This window comes from Xiphophorus hellerii, chromosome 6 (assembly GCF_003331165.1).
Source record: "Xiphophorus hellerii strain 12219 chromosome 6, Xiphophorus_hellerii-4.1, whole genome shotgun sequence".
Lineage (NCBI taxonomy): Eukaryota > Metazoa > Chordata > Actinopteri > Cyprinodontiformes > Poeciliidae > Xiphophorus > Xiphophorus hellerii.
Genome location: NC_045677.1, coordinates 4027980 through 4055873, shown reverse-complemented (window position 1 = coordinate 4055873; position 27894 = coordinate 4027980). Strand labels below are relative to the sequence as shown.

The window sequence follows — 27894 nt, the reverse complement described above, 5'->3', positions numbered from 1 at the left end:
TCAGAGCTTCTGCCTCACAGAGCGGCCCTCCCCCACTCAGTTCCTTCAGACTAGCCAGCAGCAATTAGCAAACACGTGGTGGAACTGCGCATCTGCTGAGCTGGTAAAATGTTGTTAAAGGGTTAATAGAGGAGCCATGTTGTGACGACTTCCTGAAGGTGGAGTTTCAGAAAGAGCGGGAGTTTTTAAAGAGACAGAGGCCCAATTTCAAGGCGTTAATTTACAAAGTCAAATTTCTTTTAAATCATAATCGATTAATGTAGCATTTTTATAACAACTAAAGTTAACATAGTTACTTGATTGTGTTATAAAATGGCACTATATGGCTGGAAAACACATAATACTGCCCCGTTAATGTTTCCGTGGTTCCTCCACGGAACAGGTTTTTGAGGACCCTAAATTCATGATGAATTTAGGAAGCAAACGTTATAAATATTATATTTAGACTCTCAAGTCATGTTTCTTTTTTTTCTCTTATAAGTACACCAATAATGAGTCACTCGGGGAGAAAGATGTTTAGTCAGTGACTAATGATGTGACTTCTGGTGACTTTGTAAGATGACTTCCAGTGGCTGCATGGGAGACAGTCTGGTTGGGGTACAGCCGGGAAAGAACTTTGGGCACTACTACTGAAATCTCACATATGGCTTGGATTTTAAAAATATATATATAACCCTTTTACAGTGTATGTGACTAGAGAAGAACTGTGTTAAATGATAATTAGACACACATGTAAAGTGCTACTCTCAGATGCCTCACTGCGTTTTGAAGCCATGCGGAGGAAAATCCCTGCTTGCAGCCAGTTCCATGTCTGTCAGCTTCCGGCCAGGAACATCCAGTCGGCTTCTATAAACAAGCTACATCCTCGCTGCTGCTCCGTGGAAGTTTTCAGAGCCCCAGCCAGGAAGGGAAGTCTGCTACAGGTCACAGCAAGTTCTCTAGATTTAAAAATCCCTTTTATGTCGGATCTGAAAAATCAGCTCCTGCAGAGTAGAACCTTGAACAGAACGTGCTTTAGTAATCGGGGGAAGACCCAGATCACGCTAGAGGAACTCTCGTTTCCTTTCTGGCCTGGAGAAATGTCTGGGTTTCCCTCTTTGGACCCGTTGGCCTCACAACTTGATCTTAGAGAAGCAGAAAACAATGGATGGATGGATACTATGCGTCTTGTCATCTGGTTCAACCAAGCATATCCGTGTTTTCTTCTGTTTAGCTTGTTGATGATGGTTTATTTGGCTTTTCTGGTTAAAAAACCCACTTCCTCGCAGCTCACTCAGAGGTATCAACTTCCATTTTTGACCGTTTGTTTTTCACTTCTTTTGTTATTTATGTCCTGTTTTCCAGGCTTCCAGCTTTGAAAGCCCTTCCATTGTTTCAGCAGATAGCTTTCTCGTATGGGGCGATGTTTTCCTTTAGCAGGAACTCAGCCTGAACTAGCGGTGCACTGATTGCAGTTTTCTGGCCGATCGCCGATTACAGATCTTTAAAAAAGCCTGACTCTTTTTTTTTGTTTTTTGTCTGAAATGTTGCAAAATCTAGCAAGAAAGTCACTGAGTTGACAACAGTGGGGCGATTATTGTCAACTGCGAACGTGCAGCATTTTTTCCATCCATCTTACTAAGAAAAACGGGTGAAATGTTGTAATTTTCTCACACGTTTTCTAAACAGTAGTACAGCACAGGATCGACATCCGTTACCCGTGTTTCCCGTTTTGACTCACAGAAGCTGAACAACTAGACCACTTTTATTTCTTTTTGCTGAAGTTAGGCTGCAAGAGGATGAACAAGTTCCTCTTACATGAGTAATTTCCTTATTATCTCACATTTCCATCTGCAGAGAGGGGGGGGGGAAGAAAACTGTTGCTGAGGGACCACCTTTGTACATCTGAACGAAAGCAGAGATGTCAGCTACTGTCCCATGCTCTGCAGAGCAATCCACAAGAGTCTGTGTGCAAATCCACAACAAAGAGTCCTGCACACATCAGTTTTACTCCAGCTAACAAGTTAGCTGCTTTTCTCCTGCAGAAAAATTCTCAGTGATCACTGCAGCTTTGGTTCCTCCAGTTCCTGCATTGATTACAACTAAACCACAACCAGACACACTCTTTGACTGTGAGTATTTGCTGTCCTGTCAAGCAACTTTTTATTTATTTTTTTGCAATATGGCTTCATTCAGGCTGAATGTGGGAGTGGAAGGCCAAGCTCTTGGGACGGACTGAAGTTTTTCTTAAAGATATAAGCTAAAACTTGTTCAGCCATGTCTTGGAGCAGGCCACCAGCACCACATGAGAGAAACAGACAACTTATTTTCTTTTCTTTCTTTTTTTTTGCAAAAATGTGAAAAAATATTTCTTGCACAACAGCTACAAAGCTCTGAGAGTCATTATTAGACTGAGGGCAGCCAGACTAGTTTATTTAGCTAACTTATTATATTTAGCTAAATATTATTGCTGAGGGGCACATGCAGGCCTTCTGACATACAGGTTAAAAAAAATAAAAATGCTATGTCGGCCATGACATCAATAATAATATCGGAATCGGTACCAATTTTTATATTGTTGCATCCCTAGTCCTAATCCATCTGGATGAGTGAAATGAGTAACAGAGACATTAAGAAAAAGCAGCGGAAATGATGACAAACACTGAAAAATGAGAGTAAACATCCAATATTCTGTTGTCGTTTAAACACTTTTAGTTTTGTTCAATTCAAAACCCGAAAAAAGCATCTACAACGAGGCGTTTTATAAACACTGTCGCATTGAGGCAGGTTAGCGCAGGTCAGTGATTTAAAGATGTTTTCTCTCATCTACTTTGTGTCCTACTTGGACGCGAAAGCGCTGATGAGACTTCAATAAACCATCAGGAGGTTCCTCAAAGATATTTTAATATTTTACTCTCCTATATGTCAGAGCCTTCAAGTAGCCATATCCTGGAAAGAGATTCTGAGGATAACCTTGAGTGAAAAACAACACAGCTTCGCTTTAAAAAGCTTTCAGTCTCAATCTGTCTCTTGTCTGAATGAGTGATGGGTGGGACTCCTTTAGCTTCCAATGCGTGAGTGGCAGAGCAGAGAAACAGGTGGGGGGAGCGGCAGCGCATTGTTATCCTACGCTCAGTGCAGCTGGAGAAAACTCTGGTCACTCCAGGACATTTTTTTTTTCTTTCTTTCTGAAGTCTCACGCAGTGCTTGGATTAAACACGTCCTCGCAGATGCTTTGCAAAGCTTTAAAACCAGGCAAAAGAAAGATCTCTGTTTTGTCAGGAACAGCCAGTTCCATGTCTGTCAGCTTCCGGCCAGGAACATCCAGTCCGCTTCTCTAAACAAGCTACATCCTCGCTGCAGTGCCGTGGAAGTTTTCAGAGTCTCAGCCAGGGAGGAAAGTCTGCCAAAGGTCACGGCAAAGTTTGCTGTAGATTAAAAATAAAATAAAATCCTCTTTACATGTCTATCACCCAACATTCGTGACCTTGAGAGCCGCCGCATGTCATTCACCTCTTGAGCTTCCCTACCTCTTCGCAAAGTCTGGAGACGTAGTGCGTGAGATTCACCATGACGACGATGAGGGCCCCCACCTGAGCGTGCAAGAGGGCCACAACAGGGTGTGGAAGACAGAGCTGTGGTCATAGAGCCGAGTCAGCAGGACCGCGTCCTGCTATTCGCTGGGGTCGTAGTAGCAGGAGGCGTGCTGGTTGGTCTTCAGGTGTTGGGAGACGTTGACGATGACGGCGCGGTTGGCCGCGCTGTCCTTCTGGCACCGGGGGATGTAGACACACTGCAAGGCAAGCAAAGGGCGGCAGGTTACACTGAGCGAAACGTTTATTTGGTTGGCCAGGTTTTTTTACGCAACAGTGAATGTTAACTCGTACAGCTGTGTTTTTCCATTCACCGTATAGTTGCACAATTTGACATTTTAAGAATAGATTTGTTTAATTTATTTGCCAATTTTGAAAAACCAACTCGTTTTTCAATTTCAAAAAAAAGTTTGGCGCTAGGATGAGGTGTCTCTTTTTGGGTCACATTGAAATTGGTTTCTGGCAAAACTGCAATGGAAGCAATATTTTTCGCATATGGCGAGTCACACGATCAACAGTCCGACGTTGCCACTGGCAGAAACGAAGAAGACGACAGGAAGTAGTTGGAGGATGATGGCGTGGCATGTTTCTAATGAGTTATCGCTGAACTAACTGGTGGAATTAGCTGCTGTTGTACATTTTAAGAACATAAAATTGAGCAATTTAACATTTCGAGAATACAGTTGCCCAATGCAAACACGATAATTTAAAGTTTTGGCGATACAATGTAGTGATTTAGTGTAGTTCGCAAAACTGCAGTGGAAGCACTTCTTTCACATCACACAAGTCACATGATCAACAACCAGATGTTACTACCAGTGGAAAAGATGAAGAAGTCGACAGGAAGTGGTATGAGGAATATGGCCGCATATTTTTTAAAAGATTTTTGGAAAGACCACAATTGGAAATTTTTGCTTTTTCGACATTAGCGGAATATCGACACAGTTTTGCGCACATTTGTAATGGAAATGCAGCTACTGGCGCAAACCACAAAGAAGAAGATAACAGGAAGTAGTCGGAGGATGATGGAGTTGCATATTAATGACTTGTCACTTCATGTGTGATTTTATTGGCATTTCTTATTCAACGGAAACACGGCAATTGCAAAGTTGCGATATTTCGATGTTAGCGGAATATAGCTAAAGTTTTTGTAGCGGCACATAAAGTTGGTATTCACTATATAGGGGCACTGCTCTTGAAGTGGGACCAAAACAAAACAATGGCCTACACGGTGCACCTATGATGAGCCCACATTCACCTCAGAAAGTTACATAGTTGCGCCACCTGGAACCAACAGACCCTCTCTGCTCAGTGGTTGGAGTGAGTCTGTCACTGTGGCCAGCATGTCGACTCCTCCTGCCAACATTTGAAGCGACTCACAGCCAGTCGCGGTGTTTTCTCTGGCGCTGGACTTCCTTCAGAGCTGGCGTCCTGCGTCTCTTCGTTGTGCGACAGACGGCCGATTCGACCCGTGTTGTTGACGCTCACATACACCTGCAGACAGGGGAACCTGGACACCCTCACGCAGTCTGACCCGCAACTGTATGAACAGGTCATGACCCCCGGTGACCGTGGCGTTGATGACAGCACACGTCCCTTCCTCTGTCCACACACTGTATCAAGACAAAATAAAGGCGGTTATCTCAGGTTGTGTTACTTGTAAGTCTTTGCCTAAAGGGGCAAAGAAAAAAAACAACAAAAACTGATTTTCAAGTAAGGTTCTTTTAAAAAATTGAGAGTTGTTAGTATCTTGCCTACAGTAGAAAACAGTAACTGTTTTTAAAATGCGGAAAAGAAAAACAACTGGAGGAAGGCAAGGTTAACTTTAGCCAGTGGTGATCGTCCTTCAAGGTAGGAATTTGTTTTTCTCCCATCTTCTTCTGGATGAAACAAATCCTTTACTAGATGTAAAATTGCGGTAAGTAATTTTTATGAGAAAATAATATAAATGCATATACTGTATATGTTTTTGGTTACTTGTTAAAATTATCGTTATTTCATGAGAGCATATAAAAGAGGTTATCTCTTCTAATTTATACTGTCAGAAACGACCAGTCAGAGCCAGGAGGAGGGTCTTATCGCTGTCAATCACTCTCATGCTCAGCTACGCTACAGCTGGTTCACCACAACATAGCCTGCCACGAATGCTAAGGCCAGTTAGCAGAGCCACCAATGACAACGGATAAACGGGTTTTGTTTAACGGTAAGTTGTTTCTCTGTCATTAGCACATTGAGCAGCGAGTACAGGAGATTGATTGACAGCACTAAAACCTTCAACCTGGCTGGAGGACTGGTGCATTTTTGCAGGCCTCAGTTGTAGCACTGGGTGGTGCTGGAGGAGGTCAGCTCCCCTCCACCCCCCACAGATTATCTGTAAATTATACTTTCACAACATGGTGACAGTTTTAATAAATATGGTTCCCCCCCCTCCCCATATTTTTTTATGTTTTCCATAAGATCAAAATAAAATGCAAACTTAACGACAGAAGAAAAGAGCGGGAGCCCTGCCCCCTGGTGGTCATCTCCATGCCCATCTGAGGAAGTAAAACCCAAATTTTGACAAGTGGGTGAAAAGTCGTTGACTTTAAAAAAAAAAAAAAAAAAAGCTGATCTGCAACAATAAGAAGCAGTAAATAGATCTGTCAATTATTCAACATAATTTTATTGCTAAGTTAATCAGGTAGCTTGTCTTATATTCAGTGTTGTCTTATGAAACGTGTTTCAATCTTAAAGAATAACTAAACCCCAAATCAACCTTTTTGCTAAGAAATTGCATACATTGGTTTCTTAAAGGTGCTTCTTTTTTGTTACAGTGAAAAAAATGCAACGTTTTCGGGTCACTTTATTTAATTTATTTAATATTTGGCCCCAAACCATCTCAGTGCTGCCCTCTTTGGGTTAAACATTGAATACTGCAGTCAAATTCTCCTTATTAACGGTAGAGCTTGAAGTCAACGTTTACGTCACTTCAGGTTTAAAACTTTATCTAAACGTAAAGCAGGATAAGAGATTAAAATATTGTACTAGCTTGAGCTATTATTTATATTTTACTAGTCAATTTTGCTCTGCCTTTACCTTCTGGGCCCAGAGTACTTTCTCAATATACATTTCTCAGTACACCTACACATGCTGATTTCTATGAGCATGAGGACAGAGCATGGAGGTTGTTGTTTGTTTCAGCTGCTTGTTGAGATCTTTCGGCTTGCAGTCCTAGCAGTGGCAGGACAGGAAGCACGTAGCAGCAGCCCAAGAGTTTCACATTAATTTATTTTTCAGGCCGGTATATGCATGGTGAGGTTGCAGCCATCTTGAAGGGATCCTGGTTGCTACCAAACTCTCCGTTTGCTCCGCCACAGCACTCAGCCACTGCTGCTTCGGCCTCAGAAGCTCGGTGCATGCTCTGAACAGTCTAGAGCAGAGGTCCCCAATCTTTTTAGTAACGCGGCCCGGTCAAGACTTCGAAAATTCACTGCGGACCGGGGGAATGGGGGGTGGGTTGCGCGCCGAGACGGAAGTATTTAATTATTTCTTCAGCGGCCCGGTACCAATTGGTCCACGGACCGGTACCGGTCCGCGGCCCGGGGGTTGGGGACCACTGCATTATAGTATTGCTTCTTACAAAAGGTTTGAGAGTCACTCTCAGTCCTTGTAAAAGTTTATCTGAAAACTCTAAAGCTTTAGATAAACTTTAGAGTTTTGTATTTTTCTTGCAGGGAGCGACCATAAATCAACACAAGAAATAGGTAATACAGCAAATGAATTCACACACAGGACAGTTGCACATACACTCACCGGCCACTGGGAAGAAATCAAAGGAAATCAAAAGGAAATCTTTTGAAAAATGTCAGAACTTTGAGCTTTCTGAAACTGTCAGAATTTGTTAAAGTACTGACACTACTATGTCACATATGCCACTTTATTAGGTGTTTAAGTGACTTTCAATGTGGTACGGTTGTTGGTGCCAGATGGGCTGGTCTGAGTATTTTAGAAACTGCTGATCTACTGGGATTTTCACGCACATCCATCTCTAGGGTTTACAGAACATGGTCTGAAAAAGAGATAATATGCGGTGAGCAGCAGTTCTGTGGGTGCAAATGTCTTGTTGATGCCAGAGATCAGAGGAAAATGGCCAGACTGGTTCCAGCTGATAGAACAGCAACAGTAACTCAAATAACCACTCATTACAACCGAGGTATGCAGAAGAGCATCTCTGAACGCAAAACACGTCGAGGTAAAGTTACACATACGTATGAGTTGAAAAACATGACAAATACAAAACTTACATTTATGCACATTTACTGACTTAAATTCACAAATTTAGATGTCTACGCATGCATTTTTAATTGACAGTAGTCTTATCTCATTCATAACTCCTTGTGTTTCCATAGCAACTAAAACAAACAAAAACCTGACACAGGTCGTGTGACATCATCATGTCATCGGTGTTCTCATCGATGATGTCATAAAGGTTCAAGGATTATTATTATCATTTGGAATACAAGAATTCTCAGTTTGCTTTTCAACGCTGTTGGAGGTACAACACTTTGATAGAGAGACGATTTCGGACAGTGATTTTAGAAACCCTTTCAACTACAGTCAAAATGATTTTTACTATCGGTTGGGGCCTTGGGTATCTTGTTACGAAGGGAGTAGAAAAGTTGCTGGGATATCGGATTAACGATGAAGACCTTTCAGCAGAGAGATCAACTGACGAAAGTCCAGAACACTTTGATTTTGACGTCGTCGCCGAAGACGATGTAAAACACAAGGATGTTTCAAAGGAGAGCACATCTGAAGATGGACGATACAAGAATTTTAAACTTGAAGATTTCTTTGTAGAATGTGTAAAACACAAGGATGTTTCTGCAGAGAGCTCATCTGAAGACAAACAACATAATTACTCTGGATTTGAAGATTTCGCTGAAGACGATGAAAAACACAGTGATGTTTCTTCAGAAAGCTCATCTGAAGATGGAAGATTTGAGTCCTCTGGTTCTGACATCGTCCCTGAAGACGATGTAAAACACACTGATGTTTCTGCAGAGAGCTCATCTGAAGATAAACAACATAATTACTTTGAATTTGAAGATTTCGTTGAACACGATGAAAAACACAGTGATGTTTCTTCAGAGAGCTCATCTGAAGATGAAAGATTTGAGTCCTCAGGTTCTGACAGTGTCTCCGAAGACGAAGTAGAACACAGTGACGTTTCTTCAGAGAGCTCATCTGAAGATGAAAGATTTGAGTCCTCTGGTTCTGACAGTGTCTCCGAAGACGAAGTAGAACACAGTGACGTTTCTTCAGAAAGCTCATCTGAAGATGAAAGATTTGAGTCCTCTGATTCTGACACTCTCTCCGAAGACGATGTAGAACACAGTGACGTTTCTTCAGAAAGCTCATCTGAAGATGAAAGATTTGAGCAGCACCCAGCAGGGTGGGCGGAGACACAGGAAGGAGCCGAATGTGGGTTCGACGGGCAACGTCGGTGCTGGGGCCGGGCCACTGGAGGCTGGTCCGGAGGTCGACGTCGGTACAGAGGCCAGGCTGCGGGAGGCGGGTCCGCCAGGCAAAGTTGGCGCAGGGACCGGGCCACAGGAGGCGGCGACAAGGAGTCTCTGGGAGAATCTGGAGGAGCACTAGGAGGCTGGTTCTCGGGAGGAGGACTAGGGGGCGACGAGGAAACATTGGAAACACTAGGGAGCTCGGAGGAGACGCTAGGGAGCTTGGAGGGAAAGCCAGGGAGCTTGGAGGGAAAGCCAGGGAGCTTGGAGGGAAAGGCAGGGAGCTTGGAGGGGACGCTAGGGAGCTTGGAGGGAAAGCCAGGGAGCTTGGAGGGGACGCTAGGGAGCTTGGAGGGAACACTAGGGAGCTCGGAGGAGACGCTAGGGATCTCGGAGGGAAAGCTAGGGAGCTTGGAGGGAAAGCTAGGGAGCTTGGAGGGAAAGCCAGGGAGCTTGGAGGGGACGCTAGGAAACTCGGAGGAACTAGGAAGCTCTTTAGGGGCCAAGAACCCACTAACAGGGCCCGAAGGCTCACTTACGGGGAACAGGCCACGCCATCAGCCGCGCCCCCTGGCTGGCGCCCCCTGGCTGGCGACCGCCTGGAAACCCATCATCATGGGGACCAGAGCGAAGGCGATAGTGTGCTCTCTTCGCCGAGGGGCTGGAGAAGGCTTAGGAGCGACGGCTGCTGGGGGCGTGGGAGCGGCAGCCACAGCGGTGACGACCGGAGGTGTGGAGGACGCAGGGGCTGGAGGTTCTATTTGCTGCACTATGATTTCTAGTTGAGTTATGTTTTTTCGTAGTTAAATTTCGTAGTTCCGTCTTGTATCAAACGTCTTTTCTTTTTTTTATCGCTTAAAATGAGTCCACAAACTATCACGACTGCTTCTACATCATCATGTTCAGAAGGGGCTTCATTTACCTTTATCAAAAGGAAAGGAAGTAGGCAAAGACCGGGTAAAAAGATCTAATGTGATGGTTTCTCCAGCCCCTCCTCTCGAAAGCGATTAAGGTGCTTTTGGAGAGGAGCTAGAAATTTCTAATTTGGTTGAAGAAAATATCCCTGATGAGATAATAACCGAGCATTTTGAAGCTGGAGACGTTTCAGTAACTGGGACAGAACATGTGTTGTTGAGTTCAGTTACTTAAACATTCATGACAAGAGACACAAAATTTTCTGGGATCAAAGGGTAAAAAGATTAAGACAGGTTTCCTGTTTGCAGGTTTCTCTCCGGGCGCTCCGGCTTCCTGCCACAGTCTAACATCATGACTGTTTGGTTAATTGGCCTCTAAATTCTCCTTAGATGTTAATAAAACATTAATTTTGAGAATAAAACTGTTGGACAGTGGCTCAGTTGGGAGCACTGTTGCCTTGCAGCATCAAAGTCCTGGGTTTGAATCCCCTCTCTCATAACCCACTTTCCTGTCTACTCCTATAAAATAAAGGCCACTAGAGCCTTTATTTCCCAAAAAGGCTCTGAAATAATAAATGTATTTCTGACATTTAATTACAAAATGTCAGAAATAGATTTTGTAATTACATTTCATGAATAAAATATCAAAAAGAAATTTGCAGGTTTCTCTCCGGGTGCTCCGGCTTCCTGCTACACTTTAAATTCATGATTGTAAACACATTATTTCATCCATAACATTTCTATATTTTTGGAGATAAAATGTTTAAAAAAACCATTTGTACAACAGGACAGAGGAAATATATAAATGACGCAGCTAAGCAGTGAAAACCAGAGAAGTCAGCCAGCCAATGTTTTCCTTATGAACAGAGCAAGTAATTAAGGCGAGACATGATAAGTTGAAGAGGATCCTCCTCACTCCCAGTTCAAAATAGATCAAGCAGATGGTTTAGAGCCAGTTTCTAAATGTGACTGATGTGTGTCTAACTTCTGGAAAAATACTTACTCTCTATAAAACCAATCAAAAACACTTGTATTAATTTATTTGTTTACGAGTATTCTCATAGGTAAAGTTACACGTACGTATGAGTTGAAAAACAGGACAAATACAAAACTTACATTTATGCACATTTACTGACTTAAATTCACAAATTTAGATGCCTACGCATGCATTTTTAATTGACAGTAGTCTTATCTCATACATAACTCCTTGTGTTTCCATAGCAACTAAAACAAACAAGAACCTGACACAGGTCGTGTGACATCATCATCATGACATCATCATGTCATCGGTGTTCTCATCGATGATGTCATAAAGGTTCAAGCGATTATTATTATCATTTGGAATACAAGAATTCTCAGTTTGCTTTTCACAACACTGGAGGTACAACACTTTGATAGAGAGACGATTTCGGACAGTGATTTTAGAAACCATTTCAACCTCAGTCAAAATGATTTTAACTATCGGTTGGGGCCTTGGGTATCTTGTTACGAAGGGAGTAGAAAAGTTGCTGGGATATCGGATAAAAGATGAAGACCTTTCAGCAGAGAGATCAACTGATGAAGGTTCGAAACACTTTGATTTTGACGTCGTCTCTGAAGACGATGTAAAACACAATGTTGTTTCAAAGGAGAGCTCATATGAAGATGAACGTATGAAGTATTTTGGATTTGAAGATTTCTTTGAAGAATGTGTAAAACACAAGGATGTTTATGCAGAGAGCTCATCTTTAGATGGAAGATTTGAGTCCTCTGATTTTGACATTGTCTCCGAAGACGATGTAAAACACAGTGATCTTTCTACAGAGAGCTCATCTGAAGATGGAAGATTGGAATACTCTGGTTTTGACATTGTTGCCAAAGACGATGGAATTTCAGGAGAATTCGTAGAGTTTAAGACAGGGAAGTACATGAGTTTTGACATTTTTCCTGAAAATCAGAAGGACATCGATGCTTCCTCTAAAGTCGAGGAAGTTACCATCAATAAGTGTTTGACAGTAAAGACATCTGGAGAAACTGCTGCTTTGGAAAGCATCTGTCTTCCTGATAGCAAAATGGAGCTGGAATTTGAAACCTTCTCTGGAGACACAGAAATTAAAAGTCACACAGACCATTGTGAGAACCTGGACACTAAAGATAAGGATGATGTTGTGCCACATTTTGATGAAGTGTCTGAGCTTTCTTCATCAGAAGAATGGTCTTCAGATGAAGAAAGCTCTGAAGATGATGTTGAATTTGACCCTGACCATAACGAAGGCATTTATACTAAGAGCATTGATGCTTCCTCCAAGGATGAGGAAGTTGGTTCTGGAAGCCCAAATGCTGAGGATACGTGGCCAGAATTTGGAGAAGTATATAAGTTTTCTTCATCAGAGGAATCGTCTTCTGAAGAAGAAAACTCAGAAGACGGAAATCAGAATGACACCAACGATTTCGATGCCATGGATGTAAATATTTACCCAGCCATGTATTTCTGCAAATTCTCCAACTCCTTTTATAACTGTTGGATGAATTCCACAACGCAAAGCATAATTAATTTGACTGTTGTCAGAAGGTTTGTGGCTCAGCATCCTGAGGAGATTTCTGAACTTTTTTCAGCGACACCATTGTTTGCGAGATGCTTCTTCACAGCAATGTGCCATCCAGGAAGAGACTTTCCTGCACATGAAGTGTTTGCTGTTCAGAATGAACTAATTGATACTCTGAAGATTAAGGATGTGAAACATCAGGACAGGCCAGGAGTCCTGTTGTTTTACATGTTGCACTATCTGGCGGAGTGTGGCATCTACACAAACACTAAACTATATACAACTGACTACTGTGAACATTGTCAGAAGTGTTCACGAATTATTCGTGACCTTGGTCCTGTCGTTCCTCTGCCAAAGGAACAAGTAAATGACACTACATCAACACTTCTGGAGGATTATTGGAGTGGAATTTCAGAAAGTTGCGACACCTGCAAGTCAAACAAAAAGAGGGATTGCTTTTTTAATGACACGGATGTGATGACCCTGATACTGCCATGGTCAGACAGTCCAGATGATAGACATCCTGTGATACCCGACCCAGCCCTGGAAGTTCCTTTAAAAAATGGAACTCAGTTATATCATCTGTCCTCCGTCATTTGCTGGAGACATTCAACTGCTTCTGACACCAGCAGCTTTTACACATATCTGATGTGTGGAGAACTGGTGTTTAAGGCGGAGGATGAGCGGGTATCACTGGAAACGATCGACTGTGCAGCTGACGTTTGCAGCAATGGGTACGTCTACATCTATGAAAAAGCCACAGAAGGACAGGACGAATACGGTGTAGGGCTCAAATTCTGAAAAACAAAACACAACAAGGGTGGGTGGAGGGGCGCAGGACGGGGGGCCAGAGTCCAAATAACAACAAAAAACAACCCAGCAGGGTGGGCGGAGGCACAGGAAGGAGCCAAATGTGGGTCCGGCGGGCAATGTCGGTGCTGGGGCCGGGCCCCTGGAGGCTGGTCCGGAGGTCGACGTCGGCACAGAGGCCTGGCTGCGGGAGGCGGGTCCGCCAGGCGATGTCGGCGCAGGGACCGCGCCACAGGAGGCGGCGACAAGGAGTCTCTGGGAGAATCTGGAGGAGCACTAGGAGGCTGGTTCTCGGGAGGAGCCCTAGGGGGCGACGAGGAAACATTGGGAACACTAGGGAGCTCGGAGGAGACGCTAGGGAGCTTGGAGGGAACGCCAGGGAGCTTGGAGGGGATGCTAGGGAGCTTGGAGGGAAAGCCAGGGAGCTTGGAGGGGACGCTAGGGAGCTTGGAGGGAACACTAGGGAGCTCGGAGGAGACGCTAGGGAGCTCGGAGGGAAAGCTAGGGAGCTCGGAGGGGACACTAGGAATCTCGGAGGAACTAGGAAGCTCTGAAGGGGCCGAGAACCCACTAACTGGGCCCGAAGGCTCACTTACGGGGACAGGCCACGCCATCAGCCGCGCCCCCTGTCGGCCTGGTGTCAGGCGGCCGCCTGGAAACCCTTCACCATGGGGACCGGAGCGAAGGCGAGAGTGGGCTCTTTTCGCCGAGGGGCTGGAGCAGGCTTAGGAGCAACGGCTCCTGCGGGCGTGGGAGCGGCAGCTGTAGCGGTGACGACCGGAGGTGTGGAGGACGCAGGGGCTGGAGGCACGGAGACAGCAACGGCTGAAGGTATGGCGGGTGCAGGAGAAACAGTCTCTGGAGCTGCAGGAGAGGGGGCTGCTGCAGGCTCTGGCCGCGGAGGCGCTGCTGCGGGCTCTGGAGGTGCTGGTTCCGGAGACGCTGGGTCTGGGCTGGCAGAGAGACTCTGCGGCTTGGGAGGCAGAGTGTTGCCTTTCAGAACGGCAACCGCCGTCAGGCGCTCCCACTCTGCCTCCTGCTGCAACTCTGCCAGCCCCAGGTGCAGAAGTCGCAGGATCCAGTAGTTCAGCATAAGGACCATGCATGTGGCAATGACCAGGCGCTGACGGGCGGAATAAGGCTGGTGGAGTTAAATACACAGAGGGTAATCAAGGAAACGAGACACACCAGGGAACAATCAAGGGGAGGACAGGACAGCACAGGGACTCAGAACACAGAGAACTCAAAATAAACATAAAAATCTCAAATCCCGACAGAAGGTAAGGTAAAGTTGAGAGAAAGCTGGCTACAATGGTGCACACGAGAAAGTTTTTTTTCTTCTATGTTCCTTTTTTTGGATTCATTATAGCAGTGGTCCCCAATCTTTAACGTAAAAGCGGCCCGGTCAAGACTTCGAAAATTTGCTGCGGACCGGGGGTTGGGGCGTGGTTTGCGCACCGAGACGGAAGTATTTAATTATTTCTTCCGCGGCCCAGTACCAATTGGTCCACGGACCGGTACCGGTCCGCGGCCCGGGGGTTGGGGACCACTGCAATATAGTATTGCTTCTTACAAAAGGTTTGAGAGTCACTCTCAGTCCTTGTAAAAGTTTATCTGAAAACTCTAAAGTTTTAGATAAACTTTAGAGTTTTGTATTTTTCTTGCAGGGAGCGACCATAAATCAACACAAGAAATAGGTAATACAGGTCTGCTACTTCCTCTACATCAATACAGGTGGTACATTTCAAGCAAGAACCTGATTAACCCAAAGTGAGGCTGGAATAAACTCACAGTGAAACTACAGATGCTGGTTTGTTTTACTGGAATAGTTAAATATTGTATATGAACAGTGCCAGCTTAGATGTGAATGATGTGAGCCGCTTACCGAATAAAAGACTTCACACTGTTTTCGGTTAGGAACGATTTTAAGGGTTAGAATATTTGCTCTTAACACGGGTGACTGTCGCTGGCAGATGCATCCTCCTTCATCAAAACAAAAAATAACTCAGTTTATGTAATAAACTCTAAACTCAGCAGACGGTCCTTGCTGCAAGCTGATGCTTATGATATATTCCCTGATAGAAATACTTTTAGATGCATCAGTCAAATACAAACTTTTGCATCTTATTTCCATCAGCTCCCAAAAAAGAATAAGACATGTGGCACTGTGTCTTATTCTTTTTGTTTTGTTATTGTGTCAAGAGATGCAAATACTGTGTGTTTTGCAGAAGGGGTTGCATGAATAAAGGCCGTCATTCACTCCTCTGTTCTTCCTGTTTCAGAGTTATTACTTTTTGCTTACATTTTAATATCCATCCTTCTTACATGTTTATTCCTGTTGGGGTCATGAGGGGTGCTGGTGCCTTTCTCCAGTGGTCAACGGGTGAGAGGTGGGGTTCACCCTGGACAGGTCGCCCGGTACCAATTGGCCCGGGGGTTGGGGACTACTGGTCTAGAGACTCTCATGCTTCATCACGCATATAGTGGAGGAGTCCAGTAAGTTGCCGACGCTCTCCGGAGAACTCTCCAAAAGTCTGCAGAAACCATTTGACGTTGGAATCCGATTGGATAGGTGACACAAGCCAAAACCGTTCCTCGCAATTTAGCTTTCCAGTAAGGTCACTGAGGAGGTGGGGGTAGGAAACAATGTGCAGGAGTCCAGAAACGCACAATTCATTGAACTCTCAAGAACTGAGACTTTATTAAATCTGACTCATCAAAACCGTTTAGGTTTAAGCTGTAATTCAGACACTCCATCTTGTTTACAGGCTTAAGCTCCATATGAGCAACGTTTCAGTTTCCCTGTGGGTTTGACATCACTGCCGGTCAAATAGTGCGTGACCCTTGACACTTATGGTGTTAAACTCAGTCCTGTTGAAGAGAACCAGGTGGTTTAAGATGTCGGCCTGGAAGCGATGGATGCCAGCACAAAACAATGAATTATTTAAAGCTGCAGTATGTAACTTTCATAAAAAACACGATTTGTTTTGTTCAAACTGTCTCTATGTAGGGACAGTTTGAATCTGAGACAGATAATCTGAAAAAATTGAGCTCCTCTGCCTTTACCTACTACTAACTAGAAACAACCAATCAGAGCCAGAGGGCAGATCTCAGCGCTGTCAATCACTATTTCATGTGGCGTAGCTCATCTCTCTCCGTTTTACCCCGTTGCTATCTGCTTTTTTTTTTTGCTAAGTTTTATTTCCATCTTACCTGGAAATATGCTTTTATTTCCAGGTGCCTCTGTTCTACTAGATGCACCTCTATGACACAGTGACCACCAGACCAGTACCTGTCTGCACACGAGCGTAAAACGGCGATGCCCAACACAAAATACATCATGACTGAACACAGGACCATCCCGAGTCCGAGGAGAATGGCTCAGTCTTCTCCGGGTTTGACAGCCGTCACCGTTTTCTTCTTGTCCAAAATATCCACCTCTCGAAACTTCTGGTAAATCGACCTAAGAGCAGAAGGTTAAACGGCATCATTTTTTAAAATGTTTTTTTAGAAGGCAAAAACAGAGACAAACATTTTTTTTAAAAAAAGAAAAAAAGTGGTCATTGAAGCTGCAGTATATGACGTTTCTAAAAGTATATGTTTTTTAACATATGTGTTAAAATTATCATTATGTCGGGATAAGACAGATGATCTGTTCAAATAAAACCGAGCTCCTCTGCCTTCTCGTGGCGTTGCCATATTCCCAGGACTCACGACAGAAATCAAACAACCAATCAGAGCCAGGAGGAGGGACTTAGAGCTCTCAATCATCCTAATATTGATGATTAGGATACTCACCTAATTGATGATTAGGTGAGTATCCTAATTGATGATTAGGATACTACTAATCGTCAATTAGTAGTATCCTAATTGATACTAGGATACTACTAGTATCAATTACTAGTATTGATTACTAGTAATCAATACTAGTAATTACTAATACTCAACCCTTCTCCCTTTCTTTTTGCTCAGCCACAGTTGGTTTACCACAACAGTCTTCCACAAATGCTAAGGATAGTTAGCATAGCCACTGATGACAACAGATAAAAGGTTTTAGCAGGGACAACATGAGGATGACTGACAGCGCTAAGCCCCTCCTCCTGGCTGTGATTGGTTGTTTTTGACAGGGACCGGTGTATTTCTTCAGACAGCAATAGCAGCTCAGGGAGGATTTGATTTTTTTCCACAGATTATCAGGCTCTTAGCAAACTGTCACAACATGGTCACAGTTTTAATAAATGTGGAAAAAACAGATTTCTTTTTTTTTTTTTTTTTGCATTTCTCAGTGTAAATACTGTATATTGAACACAGCACCTACCTCCTCTGATTCTGCGGCATTTCTGGCCCCTGCCACAAAAAACATCTATCCTGATGACCTTGGAGCTCCTCCACTTGCCGAAGCGCAGCAGCGGCGAGACTGCTGGAAAGTCCTGTGAAAAATTACAGTTTTATGTTCGGCTCTTGTAATGAATTCTCTCCCATTTATTACCTCTGTTCTGGGCTGCAGAGTAAGTTAAGTCAAGAAAATGTCAAATAAGAATTTACCTTTGATAGATTTTGCCTGTGTAACACAATTTATTCGTTGGTAAGCTCATTCAGTGGAGGATAAAGCTTTTTTTGCCAGCCTTGAAAGCACTCTTGTGGTTCCCAGGTAAACATCTCATTTCTTTTTTTTTTTTTTTGAACTTTATTTTTTTTTTATTTTTTACAACACATGTTGAAGGTTACATTCTTCCGTCTCTTACTGACATTTGTCATCTGCATTACAACTTGGCAACAGGAGATGAGACAGTAGGTGTTCTTAACAAATGTAATAATGATTACAAAACAACAAAACGAAATCAACAGACAGATAACAGCAAAATAAAAAAAAATACAAAACATACGATTAAATCCTCCCTGAGTTAAAGTGGTTCCCACCATGGTATTTTAGACCGACCCAAGAGAACATACAAGTGCAAAAGGGCAATCCTGTTATTGTGTCACTGAAATAGTAACGGTATGACAGAGCTCCACCTTATATTAACAACTGTTTTTTGAAGCCTTAAGGAATATGTGATTTCTTCCATCAAATGAATGTCCCAAACTTTTTGTATCCATGTGTTATATGTAGGAGGTCCTGGCTTCAGCCATCTGATAGTTATGCATTTCAATGCTGCTGTAAGCAAGATTCTTAGAAGATATCTATCATCCTTCCTGTCCAATCCATCGGGTATTACTCCCAAAATTGCCACAAAGGGGGTTTTTGGAACATTTCTTCTAAAAATTACCTTGAGAGCTTCAAAAATGTCCTCCCAGAATACACTTAGTTTAGGACAAGCCCAAAAGATATGAGTATGATTTGCATTCTGCGTCCCACAGTTTCTCCAGCATGGACTGGGTTGTGTTGGGTTCATTTTACTGGTTATTGCTGGCGTTCTGAAAAACCGGACTATTACTTTCCATTTGAATTCTCTCCATGTATTAGAATTTGTTGTTAATTGTGCTTCAGTACATATTTCTTCCCATGTGTCTCCTGCTATTGACTCCTGCAACATCTCATTTCTAACACAAAGAAATCCTCCAAAGGGCAAACAAAATAGCTAGAGAGGGAAGGTGTTGACGCTGATGAGGTCAAGGGTGGAATACCGACCTTCTTTATCCCCAACATTTGTGCTGTCAACACGTAGTCATCGAGTCCACAGCGATGGTATTTTGAAAACGGGGGAATTGTCTCAATCCGTCCGGCGTTGGTCCCATAAATAACAGCAATAAATTTGATTTAAATGAACGACTGGCTGATATGTGGAAGGCAGCCGGGAGTTAGCCAAGGGTTTTTGTGATGAGAGTTAGTGGAAACTCTTTACTGATAGCAACAATTATTTGACATCGGCAGAGAAAACGCATGTGGGGGGTACAGCAGTTTGGAAGAACGTTTAGAATAGTGGAAATATGCACATTATGCTTTACCTTTATTGTTTTTCCTAGATAATAACCATCTGGCTATTAAGTGTTTATTGTGATCGTCATAGAGACTGCCTTGGTGACAAAACTTTGTCTATGTGTCATGATCTGTGTTTTCTGTGTTCATTTAGAGTTTTTTGTGTCCTTGCGTCTCTTCGTTGTCCTGTCCTCCCCTTGATTGTTCCCAGGTGTGTCTCGTCTCTGTGATTACCCTCCCGTGTATTTAACTCCACCTGTGTTCTTTGTTCCTCGTCGGGTCCTCGTCTAATGTGCGTTCGTGTTGTTCCGTGTCCATTCCTTTGTACGGTTGCTACCGGTGTCGAGCCCTGGTTTCCGCTCGGCCGTGCTGCCCGTTATTTTGGACTGTGTTATTCTGGACATTCATCATTAAATCCATTAATTTATCCTACCTGGGTCTACAGCGTCTGCCTCACCAACCCTCACCACACCTCATGACAGAAGGACCCGACCAAGAACGAGGTGAGGTCGCGGCGCTCATGGCCCAAAATAACCGTGAGGAATGGATCCAGCAGCAGTTGGAGTTGGCGCAAAAGGATCTGTACAAGGACGTAGAGATCCTGCCCTCTCCACTGCTGCTGGAGGAAGAGGGACTGGAGTCGGACTATGATAAATTAAAGAACCAGATTCACACCCCGACAGCCACCACCCACGCTACATCGTCGCTACCTACAAACATTTTTGAGTTAACTTCCGAGGAGGATTTTTGTTTTCTTTTCGAGCAGTTCAGAAAGGATTCATTTGTGTTAGAGATCGTGTTTGAACTTTATGACGAGTTCGTGCGGAGAAAACAATCCGTTCCAGCCTTCCTTCCAGCGTCCACTCCAGCTCCCATCACACCAGTACCACCTTCAGATCCAGCTCCGGGACCGGCACCTCCAGCCGGCGCACCCGAGGCCGTTTCTGCCGGCGTTCCAGCCGGCGCACCCGAGGCCGTTTCTGCCGGCGTTCCAGCCGGCGCACCCGAGGCCGTTTCTGCCGGCGTTCCAGCCGGCGCACCCGAGGCCGAATCAGCCGGCGTTCCAGCCGGCGCACCCGAGGCCGAGACTCCCTGTGTTCCTACCGAGACTCCCTGTGTTCCTTCCGAGACTCCCTGTGTTCTGACTCAGACTCTCTGCGTTCCTTCCGAGACTCCCTGTGTTCTGACTCAGACTCTCTGCGTTCCTCCTGAGACCCTGACCTTCTGCGTTCCTCCTGAGACCCTGACCTTCTGCGTTCCTCCTGAGACCCTGACCTCCTGCGTTCCTCCTGAGACCCTGACCTCCAGCGTTCCACCCGAGACCCTGACCTCCAGCGTTCCACCCGAGACCCTGACCTCCAGCGTTCCACCCGAGACCCTGACCTCCAGCGTTCCACCCGAGACCCTGACCTCCAGCGTTCCACCCGAGACCCTGACCTCCAGCGTTCCACCCGAGACCGAGACTCCCTGCGTTCCACCCGAGACCGAGACTCCCTGCGTTCCACCCGAGACCGAGACCCCCAGCGTTCCGACCGAGACACCCTGTGCTCCACCAGAGACCCTGCCTCGGGGGGCTCGTCGTCGCCGTCTGTGGGCGGCCCCCGGGACTCATCGCCACCTCCAGCACCGCGGACGGCCGCCGGACCGCCTCCGTGGTTCCCGCCTCCAGCGCCGCGGACGGCCGCCGGACTGCCTCCGTGGCTCCCGCCTCCGTGGTTCCCGTCTCCGTGGTTCCCGCCTCCAGCGCCGCGGACGGCCGCCGGACCGCCTCCGTGGTTCCCGCCTCCAGCGCCGCGGACGGCCGCCGGACCGCCTCCGTGGTTCCCGCCGCCGCGGACGGCCGCCGGACCGCCTCCGTGGTTCCCGCCGCCGCGGACGACCGCCGGACCACCTCCGTGGTTCCCGCCTCCTTTGCCTCCGCCCACCCTGTGGGTAGTTTTTTGTTTGTTTATGGACTCTTGGCCCTTCTTGTGTTTCCGCCCACGATGGTGGGTTGTTTGTTTTTCTGGACTCTTTGCCCCCCGTCCAGCGCCCCTCCGCCCACCCTTGTTGTATTTTTGTTTTTTCTGGACTCTGGCCCCCCATCCGGCGCCCCTCCGCCCACCCTTGTTGTGGTTTTTTTTTTTTTTTTGGGCGTCTGGTAGCCGCCCTTGAGGGGGGGGTACTGTCATGATCTGTGTTTTCTGTGTTCATTTAGAGTTTTTTGTGTCCTTGCGTCTCTTTGTTGTCCTGTCCTCCCCTTGATTGTTCCCAGGTGTGTCTCGTCTCTGTGATTACCCTCCCGTGTATTTAACTCCACCTGTGTTCTTTGTTCCTCGTCGGGTCCTCGTCTAATGTGCGTTCGTGTTGTTCCGTGTCCATTCCTTTGTACGGTTGCTACCGGTGTCGAGCCCTGGTTTCCGCTCGGCCGTGCTGCCCGTTATTTTGGACTGTGTTATTCTGGACATTCATCATTAAATCCATTAATTTATCCTACCTGGGTCTACAGCGTCTGCCTCACCAACCCTCACCACACCTCATGACACTATGACTGTTGGTTTTTACTACCAGAGCTTTGTATCTCTCGCCTGATATAACAGTGGCAGAAAAGATTCTGATCAATGCCTCCAAAATGGGCCGTACTTCTTATGCTGCCCCGTGAATTGCAACCAAATACTGCTGGGCCCTTCTTGGAGGGACAGTCTCCAGACGGAGGTGTGAGGACCACCACTGATCTACGGTGGCCCTGAAGTGCAAACCACTTCAGCAAATAACTAAACACAACTACAAAATGAAAAGCACAAGAAAATATTCAAAAACAAGAAGATATTAACTAAGCACAACTACAAATTAGGAAAACATGATGATATTAACAAAGCAGAAGAGGTGCTTACTTAATATTGTTGTGTTTTTGAATATGCTGTTGTGTTTTACAATTTGTAGTGTGGTCTGTAGATGAGGATTTAGGCACGGTGAGACCCAGGGTAAGAGGAAGGAGTGAGTTTAATGAAGTCCGCAAGGTTCACAACACTTGGAAAACGCAGGTAAGGAACCGGACTAGATCGCTAACTCAGGAAGGCATACAATGACGACCAACGCCAGCACAATGACGAGAACTATGACAAGGAACGACAAGCTAGGATCCAACGGGGAGCAGGAGACACAGGTGAGGTTAAATACACAGGGGAACAAGAGACAGCTGGAACCAGTCAGGCTAGACACGACAGCACAGGGACTAAATTAACTAATAAACACACAATACCAACATCCTCACAGTTTAGTGATTTGTTGTCATGGTTTGCTCTTCAGGGCCACCGTACCGCTCCCCAGAGATGTGGATCGTAACAACCTAATGTTATCTACGGTCGACAATGTGCCAATGGCTCACTGCGATCTGCTGGGTTCACTTATATAGAAACGGTTTAAACTACTGTGAATAATTAACCAAATATGCTGCACTGTTTGACAACTAGGACCAATAGGAATGTATGCGTGACGGAACTGAAATAATTTTTTTTGTAAAGTGTCTCGAGACGACATTTGTTGTGAACTGGTGATATAAGTGTATCGGACTGAATTGAATTGAATTGGTCGTACTCCAGCGTTATCTCCCTTCCCCTCAGCTGACCACTGAGAGGAGAACAAGCTCATTCTGTTGTGGCTCCCAAACTTTGGAATTCATCTCCTTTGAACATTAGACCGACGTCTTTGCTTCCTGTCTTTAAGTCTCTTTTGATTTAACAACACATCTTTTTCCAATAGCGTTGGCTCCGGTCTGCATAGAGATGTTCTTTTTAATGCCTTTGTTTCTGGGGGTGAGTGTTGTTTTGCTCTCGACTTTTATTCTTTTTTTTTTGCCTTATTTTCGTACAACACTTTGGGCTAACTTCTGTTTTTCAGATGCCCTTTATGAATAAATTGGGTTGGATTTGGACGGAAAGAACAGGGAGTGTGTGGAAAGTTCTCCGTCTCCTCGTCTCCATGCAGACTCAACGAGGGGTTTCATCAGTGAACCTTAGGAACTTCAATGGGTTTCAATTAAGTGCCGTCTTTTGTGTGAGAACACACACGTAGGGGGCGCTGAGGCCCCTTCCACTGCTTCAGCAGAGAGCTTTGTTGTTGAAACTATTTTCTTTCAGTCTTCTTGTTACTGTTAGCAAGAACTCAGTCTTAACTGCTGTGCATTAAATGTTAATTGTATGTATATATGAGTATATGAATAATATTAATTGCATTGCTTTCCAGTTTGCTCATGTAGTTCATCCAGAAAAGTAAGACATTTTTGCAGATCCTAATTTGATTTAAAGAAGCTGCCTTAATTTGTTGGGTTTTTTTTGTTTGTTTTTGTCTTACTGAATAAAATCCTGTAAGCAACCTGCAGAATAATTAGAAAGGGTCTTTTAGATGACTAATTTTCACATTTATGTCACTTTTTTTCCCCACATTTCGCAGAAGGGACCAAGCATTGCTGAGAGCTTAGCAACACATCTCACATCGGAACAAAATCAGACATGTTTGCTATAAAACCCACTCTCTGCACAACAATCCGCAAGCATCTGCATGCGTGGCCAAAAGAAAGAGAGCCCTGCTCAAATCAGTTTTATGCTCTGTCTTATTATTAAGATGCCTTTCTTGTGCAGAAAAGGCCCATAAGCCATTGCAGCGTGGGCCAAAGTGCTCAGAATGGAAGGGTAAGAGCGATGTGTTTACTTGGGTTGTATGTGAATAAATACAATTCAGAAACTGTTGTGGGACTTGTGGTTCTGTGCTGGAGCAAGAATTTTAGCGACAGACTTTCATTGTGAGCCAAGCAAGGCAAGCTTCCAAACCCTTTTTTTTTCTATTAATTTACAAAATTTTCTACTATTCCAGTAACCTTTAATGTCTGAAATAAAGCACGCAGCAATTTTTTTAATTACCTGTTTTGGAAGGAAACCATTTATTCTTGCCATGTTTTTAAGATTGTCATAAGATGATTTAATAGCACATTTTATGTTTGATCAAATTTTAATCTGAGTTCAAAGTAAGATTTATGTTTCTTGTATGCTTTGTGATTTTTAGCCCCACCAAGTCCATTAAGTGCTGGATAACCTCTATACTTGCAATTTTGGGTCCAAAAACAATGATTTTTTAAAATGTTTTATATCTTAACTACTTTAGTCTGGAGGAAGTTCTGACCTATTTATTCACTGATTTTATGGACACACTGACTCAAACACAGCTGTGAACTGTTGGTCATGCAAAAACAGAGATATATACGTGCCTATCATCAGCATACTGATGGTTAGGGATGTTGTAGTACTTTATAATCTGAGCTGGGAGATTAAATAAAACAGGACTGAGAATGGAGCCTTGAGGAACCCCAGAATTAAATTGTGTTTGCCCAGATGTATAAGTACCAAGTGTCACAAAGTAGTCCTGGTCTGTCAAAGTTTGAAACACTTTAGTGGAAACCCCACCAACTTCTCCAGTTTATCAACAAGTGCTGTTGATCAGTTGTAGCTTGTATTTTTCAAATATATATTAGAGAATATCTGTCTGGATTGAGGAATATTAAATACATGCAATTACGACATTTTGATTAAATGTTGACCATACAGATGTTAGTTTTTAGGACAACTGGAATGTACAACTTATTTTGTCAATCTACCTAAATTATTTGAGCTATTTAAATAATTAATTTGAGTAACATACTAAAGCTAACATGTACATTTTTTGGACTTTTGTGGCATGTATTGAACAGTAATTTGACTGGAAAGAGCCAGGAATAGCAGCAAGTAACCCAAGACTGGAATCGAACCCAGGAAAACCACATCAAGGTCTATAGACTGTTTCAGAAATTCTGTCTTTCAGCAGGTAAACTAACTCAAAAACAGAATTCATCTTACTGAACCAAAGTTAAATGCAAATACTAATATTACCAAATAAATTCTAACTTTTAAAAAAGTATCAGTGTAGCTGAACTGTGGTGGCTTAAAGAGACACTTTGTAACTTTTATAACAAAAAAATATATGTTTTTCACATGTTTGTTAAAACTATCAGGCTGCACAGTGGCGCAGTTGGTAGCACTGTTGCCTTGTAGAAGAAGGTCCTGGGTTTGATTCCCAGCCCGGGGTCTTTCTGCACTGAGTTTGCATGTTCTCCCTGTTCATGTGTGGGTTCTCTCCGGGTCCTCCGGCTTCCTCCCACAATCCACAAACATGACTGTTAGGTTAATTAGTCTCTCTAAATTCTCCCTAGGTATGCGGGGGGGGCATGATTGTTTGTCCTGTCTGTCTCTGTGTTTCCCTGCGACAGACTGGAGGAGGGTCTTAGCGCTGTCAATCAACCTCGTGAACGTGTTGTTAAATGTGTTAAGGACGGAGAAACAACTCACCATTACAGGAAAGTCGCTTAAGCGCCGTCATCGGTGGTCATTAGGTCTGATAATCGCTAACTAGGCTTAGCATTTATGACCAGGCAATGCTAGTAGAGAACAAGTGAGGAAGGGCATGATTGACAGCACTAAGACCCTCCTCCTGGCTCTGATTGGTTGATTCTAGTTAGCTCTGGGAGAAGGCAAAGGAGCTAGGTTTTTTTCACAGATTGTCTGTCTCGTACTGTCACAACATAGTGACAACAAATATATAGAATTTTTATTTATTTTAAAGTAAGAGTTACATACTGGTGTTTTAACGGACTCCTGACAAATGTTTGTGTCTCAAAATGATTTGTTTGAATTCTAGAATAGCCTGTTCTGAATTATTTAGTACGCTAGTTTGAAAAATGTAGCTGCAGATTTCCAGTAAATGGCTTGACTTATCTATGATCACTATCTCCAGCCATGCGCTTGCTTTAATATCCTCCTACATCCCCATAAAGCTAAGCATAAGTCCCCAGCTGTGCCAAGTGATTAGTGTCAGCCAAAATGAAATAAAGGTGGTAATACGTACAGTCGGAGGGATTCCACCTCCTGTCGCTGGACTGTTGAGATAATCCGGTCTTTGGACTTCAAGTGTCAGCAGTGGCTCTCCCAACAAGGTCTGGGTGGCAAGGGAGAGCAGCTGGCCACCACTTGTTTAAACTCTTACCCCAAGTGATCGGGATGCCTGCCATACCTAGCACCGTCATGTGAGTTCTCTCCACAATGCAAGTTCTGCTCAAAACCAGCCGGTCTTGCTACATCACTCTGAATAAGTGACCATGACTGTTTGCGTCCAGTTCTATACTTGAATGAGGAGGTCTGCAGGGAGGGCACAGCTTCAAAGCCAGAACTTTAAGATTTCAAATATCCCCCGGGCTTCAAATGTCACAAAAGAACAACTTCAATGTCAAACACTTGGACTCACGAATGTGGCTAAATTTGGCCACAAGGTGTCAGTGCAGCACAAGTTTTGTTTTTGTTTATCATTTGTTTGTTTCTTTGATTTCAGGTTAGCGCCAGTGAAGTTCCTTTTCAAGATGATTTATTTTGTTGAAAAGTTGTTACAACTTTTCTATTGACAAGCTATATTCATTTCATAACACTCAGCAGATGTTGCAGATAGAATCCTATTTGCATTCTGCATTAACGCAGGCAGCAGAGGTTATGAAGGATTAAAAGCAACAAGCGATATTTGATGCAATATATTACAAAGTATGCAGTAAACAGAAATATGTTTCTCTTTTTCTTTGGAGGCTGAAGATCAAATTTCACCTGAGCTGGAGCAGCACCTGTCACATCTCAGACCCAAGCAAACGGAGCCACTTGCCAAATCTTGCATGGTCTGTCCACAAATCTGTGCTAAGTTTCCATGGTAACCATTTTTGTACTATCCAATATTACTTTTTTGCTACTGCATTTGGTGTTAAACTAGGAATTTACAACAGCATCAGGGCGTCTGAGTTGAAGGATAAATCAATCAAATAAAAAAAAAATAAAAAAGTTAATAACGTCAGAAATGATCATGGAAAACAGTATGGAACTCAACCAATCAATAAAATAAAGTTAATTTTATATAAAGATCATTAAAAAATAATATTTTTTATAGAAGTCAATCAATCAATCAATAAATAAGTAAAGTTAATTTAATGAAAACACCATAAAATAATAAAAAGGTTTTCTGGAAATCAATCAACCAATAAATACATAAATGCATTTAAAAAGTTGACAAAAACCTTTCAAAAAAAATTATGATTTCTTTGAAATAGAAATTAATGAATCAATCAACAACAGAAAATACATAAGTAAATAAAAGTTAGTAGAAAGTTCATCAAAGATAATGGAGAAAATTATAAAAATCAATCAACCAAGATATCAAATTAATAAAATAAGTTAATAACAATGTCATAAAAAAAAAAAATTGGACTTTTTATTGAAACTCAATTAACTAATAAGTAAATAAACAAACAAATAAAGGCAAAGTTGAAAAAAACTTCATGAGACAATCATGAAATGTTTTTATAGAAATCAATCAACCAATCAATAAAATAAAAATAAATAAGTCAATGAATGAAAGGTGTTAAAAAAATGTCATGAACAAAATGGACAGAAATCCATTCAAGAAATTAATAAAATAAATAAAGTGTAAAAAAAAAAATTTAATCAAACAAGCAATAAATAAGTATTGGTGTTATACCAGATATTTAAGTGAATAAATATGAGCACAACCCCTGTGTGCTCGCTTGACGAACCGCCTTTCAGAATAATGAAG

General features: G+C 43.5%; 1 protein-coding gene and 1 pseudogene across 1 annotated transcript; one reads left to right on the top strand and one right to left on the bottom strand.

Moving 5' to 3' along the window:
* Positions 1 to 966: 966 nt before the first annotated feature.
* LOC116721876 (calcium-activated potassium channel subunit beta-2-like) lies at positions 967 to 26317 on the bottom strand (annotated as a pseudogene).
* Positions 7955 to 16114, top strand: LOC116721578 (keratin, type I cytoskeletal 9-like). The gene is made up of 2 exons (XM_032565422.1): positions 7955 to 9827; positions 14130 to 16114. The coding sequence occupies exons 1-2, from the start codon at positions 8174 to 8176 to the stop codon at positions 14405 to 14407; spliced, it is 1932 nt and encodes a 643-aa protein (XP_032421313.1). The 5' UTR covers positions 7955 to 8173; the 3' UTR covers positions 14408 to 16114.
* Positions 26318 to 27894: the final 1577 nt, after the last annotated feature.

Bases quoted from the DNA above. Each gene is read 5' to 3' on its own strand.
- LOC116721578 (XM_032565422.1), top strand. From the start codon at position 8,174: ATGATTTTTACTATCGGTTGGGGCCTTGGGTATCTTGTTACGAAGGGA. The intron at 9,828-14,129 runs GTTCTATTTGCT...CAGGGGCTGGAG, and splicing joins GGAGGACGCAGGGGCTGGAG to GCACGGAGACAGCAACGGCT.